An 11,682-nucleotide genomic window follows, 5' to 3' on the forward strand; every position below is an offset into this window, starting at 1 on the left:
TGCTTGCAACCCCAACCATCCCAGGAGGAACAAGTACATCTTTTCAAGCATTAACCTCCTTGCCCCAAACTTTGCCTGCTTTGCACTGTTCAGCCTTCTTGCCTGTAGTCGTTTGGTGTCAGCTTTTGCACTTTCTTTTCCCTAAATTTTCATTATAAATACTTTGACTTTTTAAATCTGGTGGACATTCTTCCGATTATTCTTTAACCTTGCTTCTAGTAGCGTAGGGAACATGTTCCAGGATGTTTTCTTTGTCTAGCAGCTATAATATATGGCTCAATAAATCCTTTCTTTTGAGCTCTTTTGATGTTGAGAATTTTGATTTATTAATATTTATTTATATGTATATTTATTAATATTAATATCTGAGTTCCTAAAGAGGCAATTTCTTATAATTAAGATAGCTTTAATAAAAAAGTAGAAGAAAACAGGATATAAATTCAGTATCACCTATTTGTCTCAAAAGCAAGAACAGTGAGTATTTAATAGGAATGAAGACACCAGAACTTGTATATTTGTCCAAACTGAATTAACTGTCTTTGAAATCAAAGTATATGGCAAGGCGAATGTTTCATCTCAGCAACTGTTATCTTTGAAGTTTAATATTTTCAAACACAGAAGGGGGCACACTTTTTTGCTTGCAGATTTAAGTGAGTACCTGTTGATCTGTGGGTAGTATCTTCACATCTAGGATCTAACCGCCAAGTAGGTTCATTTCAAATTAGCCTATGTGACCTTGAGTCTTCTTCATGGCAACAGTAATATATTGGCAAATGCCTTGAAAGAGGAACTGTAAATTAACATAGTATAATCTTGATAATATGAAGAGTCCAAATACTTTTAAAAGTGTTAGCATTAGGAAAAACCAAACTACGAAATCACTAGCTGTATTTTTCTAATAGTCAGTTGAGGTAGCCTCCACATGTCACCTCCCTGCATTTGTACACAGTTCTTACCCTCTTTTTGCTGGGCTGTTGTCAACAGAGTCTGAAGATATATCTCCAGAATCTTTCATTTGGTAATCAAGCTAATTCTTCTCCAGCATATATGGTTCTTGTAGAAAATAATGCCATTTGGGGAAGACAAGTATTGAAGGTTATCAGTGAAAACATTGAACACCTAAAGATTTGAGTCACACTTGAAAAATTACTGCCAAGTTTAAAAGAAGCAACATATGTATGGATTCTTGCAAAACACTAAACATATTTGGTAAGCATATAACTGGTTATCTTCTCAATAAAGCAATAATACAATGACTTAGCAGAAAAGGCACACATACTGAAACATTTCAGAAGGGTCTACAGTTCAAAGATAATTACTCTTCAGTATGCGAAATCATTAAAAACTACTCAGTTGATCTTTATTTCCATATCGAGCTGCATCCACTGCATTCGTCAGATTCTTAGTCCTAAACTATGGCATATGTGATTCTTTTATTGTCATATAACTGCCCCGTCTTTCATCTTCTTCACTCCTGATTACCTCTCCAACATATTCCATGACAAAACCTATTCTTTTAATCTTCACAAGGGCCTTTACACCCAAGCCACAGCCACTGATAGTTTGAAAGATGCAAAGTAAATACTGTGTGCCTTTCTGTACAATCCTATTGGTGCAATCAGGTCCTCAGCAGCATCTTGATTTACATTCATAGATGGGAGTACAGCTGGGATTTTAATTTGTTGGTTCTTATAAAACACAACACCAGCTTCAGTGGGACAATATTTCTTAAAGAAGCAATCTGTGCATGAACAACCAAAGGTCACTTCACTGACTAAGCTGATTCTAGGAGCTGGTTTGTATTCATTAGTGCAGTAGAAGTCTGTAGGTGCGCCCTCTAAATCAACAATATTTTTTTAAAAATCATTGCTATATGATTTTTTTCTTCTGTTGACTTCATCTTGCATCTTGCCACTTTTGCAGAGCAATCCTTTGTTTAGCTTTATTTACAATGTACCGAGCAATAGCAGGTTTCAAAGTTTTGTTACTGACTTGGAATTATTGCTTTGCCTTTCTCTACCTGAGATAAATAATCATGCTTGTCATTAAGGAATTGCTGAAGCAGTAATGGACACAGGATTTTGCAATGGTTCCCAAGTATGTGTAGACTCTGGCCATCCTTTCTATTTTACAAGATAATATTCCATATCCTGGGGCCCAGCTGCAGCCATATTGAAAAGGTTTTATTCAAACTGGCACAGTCTGACAAGGCCTCTCTGTTGGCCCGGCGCCCGTCACCACTTGGCCCAAAGAGGCCATTTTTCAAGTTGCAATCACCTCTGCAGCCAGTGTTTTCAGTCCTAAAGAACAACTGTTTTGTCAAGGTGGTTGGAAGGGAGAAAGGAGGAGACAGATTCTAGCCTCCACTTCACACTGCACCCGAACAAAATCTAACACCTGAAATGTTGCCTTTCTTCCCCAGTGGTGACTTCTGTCTTGTAGGCCTTTGACATCCTTTCCTGACACCTAACTGCCACCTATGAGAGAGGTTCTAACTATGCAAAACCTCAAAATGGAATACAGTTGAAATCCAGTGATCTGACATTCGCCCTGGCATCTGGCACAAGGGAATTCTGGGGAAGAATGGCCATTGAGAAACCAGGAGTTATCTGATCATTCATTCTTCAACACGAGCAAAGAGGGCATCCACTGAGATTCCTTCCTCAGAAATTGTCAGCATCTTGCCAGCTCTACATAAAACTTATGTAGAATTCCAAATCTGCCATTTAGGCATTCCCTTTCACTAAAAAAGTTTCATGTTCTCCATGCCAAGACTTTCTTAGTTAATAGTTCTTCAGTGCCCTTTGATTTGACACGATCAGATTACACAATGTGTAATTGCTCAGGGTGGAGTCTCCATATTGCCTAAAAACATCTCGTTTTGATACAATGTAAGTTAGAGTTGTGAACATTGTGTAAGACTTTCTAACATGCATGTTAACAGCTTTTCCTTTGAATGCCACTAGGTCTATTATAAATCTTGGTACTTTGGTGACATAAGAAAAAAGCCAGCAAAATAAGCAAAAATCCTTTATTCTATGAACAAAATAGTAACAGTGATTTTTAAAAGGTTACAAGTTTAAGTTATATGCATAGTGAACCGGTTAATATGTACAGCTAGCAGGAGGCAGGGTTAAAGTTTAAACTGATAAAAACAATAATAGCTAAAACTGTGTACTCATTGGGTCAAACATTCCTCTAAGCAGGTTACATGAGTGGTCTCATTTAATTCCCAGGATGATCAGGTAGAAATAACACCATTATCTCCATTTTTTGGATAAGTAGCTATAAGGCTAGAAAGTAGGGAAAGTAGTATCCTTAAGGGTGATATATCCTATTCTTGATGCCATGGTTTGAAGAAAAATATGGATTGATCTTCGGTATTAAAAATTTCCATTGAAAATTTTAGTGATTTTTTTTTTTTGGTGGGATTGAGGATTGAACTTGGGGTCTCAACATGCTAGGCAAGCACTATATCATAGTTATGGACCCCAGAGTGATTTTTAAAAACCATAATCTTCATTTTGGTCCTACTCTGTGCTCTAATGTTTCGTTTAAGTACATAGAAAATGTTGTGCTAGACATTTCAAGTAATATAAAAATGAATAAACAGAGTTATCATCCCTAAGGATTTACACCAAAAAGAAGGAATAAAATAGACAGAAATAGCTGTACAACAAACCAGGTTGGTTTGCACAAGGAGTATTCATAAGCTACTCATTAATTCTGCTTGATTATACCAAAGGCTTGTGTGCAAAGGAGTGTGAGAGGAAAACAAACTGGGAAGCTAGAATAAGGTCAGAGAACAGAGTCAGGTTAGTGCCTCACTAAGGAATTCAGACTTTATTTACACACAAAAATGTGTAGGAAAATTACATGACCAAAGTATAAAATTTTAGAAAATTTATCTGATAGTTATCAGCAGTTAGACAACGATGTCAACAAATTAGGAGTAGGTATAGGGAAGAAGGAATATAGCGTGAGGAAAAAAAGTAGCGTTTGGGAATAGAGAGAAATCTGATTTTTTTTCTAAAAAAGGTAGGAAAATTATAGATGTTTAAGTTCCACTTGGATGAAAGCCTGTCTCAAAAATATGTATGTACACACACACACACACACACACACACACACACAGATGGGTTTATGATGGGTTTACTCAGTACCAGAAAGAGGAAAGAAAGAAGAAAGATTGAGGGAAGAACTGATGACTCAGCATCTTGGTGTGAAGTAATGGCTTTAGTGGCAGGTATGGAAAATTGGAGTATGAGCAGCTATGAGAGTCGAAATGTTATAGTTTAAGACATGATGACTCTGATAAGCCATATAGAAACTGAATTTACATATTCATTTACTGAGTAAGCTTTAGCTAAATGTCTACTACATGGACATCCTTTCCTTAAATATTTAGGTTATGTGAATTTCATTACAAGAAGAGTTTTCTATGGTTTTTTTCTCATATAAGAGATCATGATAAGATTGCGTTATTCACATCTTTTTTTTTTTTAATTTTATTTAAGGAGAAAAGAGAAAAAAAAAGTAGGGAAAGGGTACAAGTTATACAGATTTACAGAAAAAAAATGAACAGTAGGAAATCACTAGTTAATGGATTACATATGGTCATCTTAGAAATAATTGTTCAAGTCACAAAATTAAAGCTTGTAAAGTGGACATTCCATCAATGATGCTGCAAACAGTTCTGTTCATTGATCCAATAAAACTCTGTGATATCATTTTCTATCTTATACACTTAAATATACATGCAGTTATATAGTTTGGAGCACTTTCTTTTCCTCTCTTTTGTACCATGACTATTACACATTTTGGGTTTCATTGCTCCCACGGTTCTTATTACTTTTTTGGAAGAGAGTAAAACCAAATGTGACATAACAGAACAGAATCAGTCAAGTCAAAAGGGTGGACATAATAGATAATGTAAAAACATAATACAAGGTGATCAACAATGGTTACCATAATGCCTCCCACTATCTCTAATAGAATTGCCTATATCGTTAGTTATAATACAATTGAACAAAACAGTAAAGAATAAAACCAACAAAACCAAAACATTGGAGACATTGTAGGTCTTCAAAAGTAGATAAAAGTCAACAAGAATGGGCGTCATAATGAATCTCATTATCTTCACAGCTGATGCCTAAACTTTCGAACCTGATACTATCCAGCAAAACAGAATAGGGGAACATCAGTTAAAAACCAGATGGTGAGAGTAATACAGGGCTTTAAATCAAGGTAATGAAAAGTCAAAGTGGGTTACTATAATATATCCTGCTATCTTTTTCCTTTAATTAAAAGGATAAAGATAAAAAAGTAAATAATGGAGTGGAGATTGAGATAAAAGAGGGCATAACAACGAAACAGCGCAGATCAAAACATAACCATTTAAGCAGAATAGTGTTTCACCACCAGATAATCCTAACCTAAAAGTAGTTACCATATTGTCTCTTTCTTTGAAATCCTTGAGTACAACTTCGTATACTGTAGCATTAAGTATATCAAAACAATGTAAAACCATTCAAGAGAATGACAGCATTACAGAGTATTTAGAATCGACTAACAGAAAATGAATAATGGTTTCTGTATAATCTCCTTGTCTTTAAAAGGTTTTTGCTTATACTATCGTACATAATAAAATCCAGTAAGATACAACCTATTTAGACCATTGGAGACAGAAGAACAAAAGCTAGATGAGACTTCAAAACAAGATGATACTAAATCAGTATTACCTATTAAGATGTCATTTTCTCCAAAATAGCTGTTCCTATCATCCAATCTTCTCTGCCTCATTTCTGTTGAGCTCTTTTTCTGTCAGTAGCTGTCAGTTTGTCTTCTTCATTTTGTTCTCTGCTCCATTCGTTGTGACCTCTCTGCCATTATTTCTGGATTCTTTGTATTTTTCTTTTTTTAGAATATCCTGCAAAACTGTCTGTAGAGTTGAACTGGTGGTTGCAAATTCCCCCAGTTCCTCTTTATCCTGGAAGCACCTTGTTTTTCCATCAATTTCCAGGGACAGTTGTGCAGGATATCTCAATCTTGGCTGGAGATTATTATCTTTCAAAGCTTGAATTATTTCCCCCCACGCTCTTCGTGATTTGATGGTTTGTGCTGAGAAATCTGCTGTAATTCTGATGGGTGTTCCCTTGTAAGTGGTCTGTTTCTTGTCTCTGACAGCTTTTAATATTCTGTTCTTGTATTGAATTTCTGGAATTTTTATTATTATATGCCTGGGTGTTGCTCTGTTTGGGTTGTAGGTAGCTGGGGTCCTGTATGCCTCATACATCTGAGTATCTTTACCTTTTGCTAAATTAGGAAAATTCTCCTGGATTATTTCTGTGAGTAGCTTTTGTAGTTCACTTGTTTGTGTCCCTACTTCTTCTTTTATGTTCTTAATCCTTAAGTTATGGATTCTCTTATCATCTTCTTGTCTTTGTATTATTGCTGTTTGTTTCTTTGTTATTTTTAAGAAGTTTTTCATTTCATTCTCCCATATTACAAGTCTGCCCTCCAGTTCAGATAGTCTGTCCTTAGTTTCTTTCAAGCTGTTATGCCAGTCTTCTATAGACTTCTTAGTATCTTGGTAGTCCCTTTGAACCTGCTTCACGTATTCTATGCTTTCTCTGTTTTCTCCATCAAACAATTCTCCCCTTTTTTTCTGTTCTTCCATTCCACCGCCTGTTTTTTCTTGGGTGGTACTTAGCATTTCTCTAACTATTCTGCATACTTCTAGCTTCAGGTCGTTGATAACTTCATTCCTGAATTGGTCTATGAGGCTCTCTATATGGTGCGTTATGTGTATTGGTGCGGTGTCTGCTATTGCCTGTTTCTCAGAATTGGGGGCCGAGGAGCCTTTCTTGTTGCTGCCTCTTCCCATGCTGCCTCTTCTTCTCTGTTCCTTATATATGCAAGCTTATATAAGAGGCCGAGCTTCTCTCCCAGTCAGCCACAGCCTGATCGAATTGCGCCAGTTAGGTGTTCCCGCTCACTGCTGCGCACCAGGGAGTTACGGACCAGGCAGCCTACGCGTCTCCCCTCCCGGCCACCGTCAGGCTCTGGGATCTGGGTTGGGACAGCCTACCAGGTCCGCCGGCAGCGTCACGCAGGCCAGGCACTTTTCACCAATCCCACCGGAGAGGGGAATGTGTGGCTGGAGTCGCCACCGCACCCTGCTCCCGCAGGACTGCTCGGGCCCAGAAAGTCCTCTGCTGGAGTCAAACTGTGGTAGAGTGTCAGTTTCTCTCACTCACCTCACCACAAGTCAGTGCACGCCTCCCTGCCGTTCGCAGATTGCCGTTCACAGAGCTTCTGCGCGTCTCTCTCCTTGCCGAGCCACTGTAGAGGCAGCCAGCTGCCGCGCAGCGGGAAACCCAAATCGCAGCTTACAATGGCGCGGGGTCCAGCCTCCACACCGAGGCTTTTCTGTTCCTGTTTTAGCACCAGGACTGCATTCCAAGTTGGTTTCTCTCAGCCCAGTTCGTTCCTGAGTCAGCAGAGCATATCTCCACCTGCTTATGTCTCCTTAATCCGCACCATACCTGGCTTCTGAGCCGAGTCTTTCAGAGAGCCTCTGGGTAGTTGCTGTTATCTGTCCGCCATGTTCTCCCGGTACCTTATTCACATCTTATTCTATAAACATTCCCACACCACCACAGTGGAAAGTTGGCACCTTCCTCTAAACTCCTGTGTATTTTACTGGCTGTCACATTTGAGTGCTTAGCATGTAGATTATACATACACTTTCAATAATGGCCCCCTCCTGGTTAAATTTTTGGTTTTGGGGATAATGGGAATCAAATTCAGGACTTTGTACTTGCCAGGCAAGTGTTGTGCTACCGAGCTATATCCCTGGCCTTTATTTTACATAATTTTTAAACTTCTCATAGTACCTCACTCACAATAGGGATGGAGTCATACTTTAACTTTTAGATGAGAAAAAAATTTTTAAAAGACACTTCTTTTCTTAGCCTTGTGGACCAGGAGAATCAGTAACATTTCACATAAGGAACACATGGCGACTATAAATGGAGCCACAGAAGCTAGGTCTGCCTGGGACTGTGAAAAAGAGAGCTGAATAATGGCCAGGGCTAAGAAACTATTTAATATCCCACTTTCGATAGCAACTGTTTTACAAATAGGCAGAGGCAGCATGCAAACTTTAGCAAAAGAATACCCAAACAACAAACCCAAAGCAGGAACTAAAAGACCTAAAAGAAGCACCTCCAAGTTAGCTAATTTTAAAAACACTGATCCCATTTTGAAAGTCAAATAAATGCCAGTAAACATTAAAACAAAACTAAGAGGTCTAATGATTTTCTCTAATAAGTTTGCTTTTTCAGGTAACCTGTGTTTGATGATGATTCCAATTGAGATTGGAATAAATATGAAAAGGAGTGTTGACACAATTCTACTAACAGGAATATGAAATATAGCCGATAACCCTAATATTCTACTATATATATATGAATTGACCGGCATCATTATCAGGGCAAATAATGTTGATATGCAAGTCATCAGAATGGACAAAGTAACATCTCCCTCTAAAAGCAGAGCGAAGAGATAACCCCCACCTCCCCCTGGGCATGTGCAAGTCATGACAAATCCAAAAGCTTGTGCTTTGGGCAATGCCAAAATCTGAGACAAAAAGAAACCACAAAATGGCATCAGAAAAAACTGTGTAACTGTTCCGAGAAGTATTGGCAAAGGTCTCTTCCATGCCATTTGAAGAACCTGGAATTCCATCTTGCAACCAAAGGCACATTTATTGAACAGTATCATTGATAAAATAAGCATTAGTATTCTCCTATCAACATGCATTGATGCCTGGAAAAGACTGTCTTTTGTTTGTTTGCTCACTTTGACTTTAACATTCATTTCTTCCACGAGTCTTTCTCGCCTACCTTCATGATCCCAGAGTTGAATGGTCAGATTTGTCTCTCCTTCTTGATCTGTCATTAGGTTGATAGTGAAGTTTGTAACATCTGATGAGGTTTTGGTCACATTCACCAACTGCAGAATTTTAGGGTTGTCTGTTCGCACAAAAAGGTAGCTGGAGTTAGCCTGTTTATCTTTGTAACTTGATCTGACAATGATGGTTTCTTCAGCCCTTGTGAAAAACAGTATTTCAGTCTTCTCTATATTCAGAAAACTAAGAAATAATTTCTTTGCTTCTCCCAGAGTCACAAACAACAGAAGTAGGATGATGAAAAGTTTTCTAATCATTTTGAAAGTTTCAACAAATCACATTAGCTGAAACATTTTTTAAAAATGAAAGAACATTCTTCGTGTACCGTTCAGGGCTGTTGTGAGGTTAAGTTGCTCTTGCTGGACCAAAGTCCAATAGGAGGGACTGCTGTACTTTTGGACTAATAAAGAGCCATCTAGTGAGTGGAACAACCTGTTTAACTTGAAGGTTAGACAACTGAAAAGCCAAGGCATTTAAAAGGTTCAGTTTACCACAAACAGAAACCCAAATTATTTCTTCCTTATTTCCTCATTTCTGGAACTGGAAAAACAGCATTATGAAAACTGATAATTCCACAATGTCAGAGTGATTGGTAGGCAAACATAAACCTGTTTTTTGGTGTCCTTAAGTCGGAAAATAATTTTCTGAATGGGTACCAGGTAACTTAGGAACATGGAGAAAGCAGGTGGCTTTGTACTAGGGTAAAAGGTACAGCCTGCCTTAGAGGTTGCTGCCACTGGATACTTGGGACCAGATACAATAGAAAGATGGTTAACTTTGATGTCTTAGTTCTTTCTAATACTACTTCCTGTTCACAGGGACATGGATATTCAGTTGCTCTGGTTAGGTCATGCACTGTACCTACTCAGCCTTAGTTGCCAGGATTTTTAGACTTCAACTTAGACTCAAATTGTGTATTTCCCACACAGGAGAGGCAGTTCTGATGCCAATCTGCAAAAAATAAGATTAAAAACTTTAATGCCATAGCTGTCTACATTTGAGCCTGTAGATCCAGTGGTCCCTTAGCACATGACCATTTCAGAAATCCTTTATGTAATCACAGTGCAACATGGTGTGTTAATGAGGGTGGTTTTTGTGCCTCAAGAATTGTCAATTTTTATCAAAAATTTTGGCAAGTATTAAAAATCTTGTTTATGTAGATTCATCTTTCAAACACAGTACTTTGGATGTCATGATTTGTATTTCACGTGAGACACTAAAAAGATGCATTTGTACCAATGGTGAGACTAGGAATGTATTTATGTTTCAGTGATATTTCAGTTAGATTTCCTATAAACTTTCTTAAAATGACAAATTTAAAATAAACATTAAACAAAGCTATTGTTAGTTATATGACCAAATATATTTATTTTTTGAGTCAAATTCTCACTATGTAGCCCAGGTTGATCTCAAATTGAAGAACCTCTTGCCTCAGCTTCCTGAGTGCTGGGATTACAGGAATGTACCACTACACCCAGTATGTGATCAAGTGTCTTAATTCACAAATTTCATTGCCTGGATCCAAGATATTAAGTGAACAGCCTCCTGCCCTTTGACTTAAGATGTTTTCTTCCTTCTTCAGGTTATCCCAAGTCATTTCCTGATCTGCAGGGAAACTGCAGGGAATAAAACTTGATAAGAAAACAAATCTGCCACCCTGCCACTCACATGCATTTGCTGTGTGGTTATTTAGATGGAATTCACCTATGTTGGTGCTGTCACAGTTTATCTACGTGTAACCCCTCCCCCACTCTGTGTGTTTTACTTACCATCTTAGTTGTCTGTAAGTAAAGGGACATTGGGGTGAAAGGGGAACAGTGACATCCTAAACTTTCATTAGGCAAATGTAATGAGAAACCCAAAAAGAAAACCAGAGAATGCTGTCTGATTTCAGTGTAATTTAAAAATAGAGATTCAAAGACTGAGATTACACCCCAGACCTTATTCTGTTCAGGAGACTGTGTGCTTTAGTCACCAGTCTTGGCACTGAGGATGCTAGAGCCTGTGTACCCTCTGCCTTGTGGGACCTCACCACCCTCTCTGCAGAATGCCCAGATAGGCATCATTTCCTCCATGCAGTTTTCTCACTTTGCTGTTTTATCATTAACAGGAACTCTTTTCATTCTGCATAGGCTTAAATCAATCCCTGCTGGGCTTACTCTAAATGCCACAATAGTTACTGTTTTCTCAGCATATTTTGGTTCAATTATGATATATATGCAAGTAATTGTGATAGACATCCAGGTACTTTGTATTAAAACGTTTTTGTATCTAAGTTTATATTTAAAGATTATTTGTTTTTATTTTTACACTTTGACAAAAGAGCTATTGGAACATAGCTATTCTATTTATGAACTCTTTTGCAACTTGTTTTGTATTATAGCTTACACATCTGCATTGCATCTATCATCTCAATTAAAAACCAATCCTTACTAGGAACTCAAACAATTATGTTAATGGTGAAAAAAAAACTAGCCTGACAAAATCTAAAGTCATTATCACTCTTCACATGAGAATAATATGAAGAATAAGAGATGAAATACACCAAATGAACACTGAGTTTGTTCCTGTAATTAAACTCAAAGTCACTGTACATGTCCATTATGAAAACATAAAAAGGACAATGAACAAATAAAAATTTCTAAGGGCTGGGGATGTAGCCCAGAGGCACAAGTGCCTGCCTAGCAAGCACAAGGTCCTGAGTTCAA

General features: G+C 37.8%; 1 protein-coding gene and 1 pseudogene across 1 annotated transcript; both read right to left on the minus strand.

Moving 5' to 3' along the window:
* Positions 1 to 902: 902 nt before the first annotated feature.
* Positions 903 to 2,912, minus strand: LOC100732074 (histone-lysine N-methyltransferase SUV39H2-like; annotated as a pseudogene).
* Positions 2,913 to 3,017: 105 nt separating this feature from the next.
* On the minus strand, positions 3,018 to 11,671 carry Slc10a5 (solute carrier family 10 member 5). The gene has a single exon (XM_063257500.1). It carries the CDS (start codon positions 9,229 to 9,231, stop codon positions 7,954 to 7,956), a length of 1,278 nt encoding a protein of 425 aa, XP_063113570.1. The 5' UTR covers positions 9,232 to 11,671; the 3' UTR covers positions 3,018 to 7,953.
* Positions 11,672 to 11,682: the final 11 nt, after the last annotated feature.

This window comes from Cavia porcellus, unplaced genomic scaffold (assembly GCF_034190915.1).
Source record: "Cavia porcellus strain 051 isolate PalLab524CR breed Dunkin Hartley unplaced genomic scaffold, mCavPor4.1 scaffold_10, whole genome shotgun sequence".
NCBI lineage: Eukaryota > Metazoa > Chordata > Mammalia > Rodentia > Caviidae > Cavia > Cavia porcellus.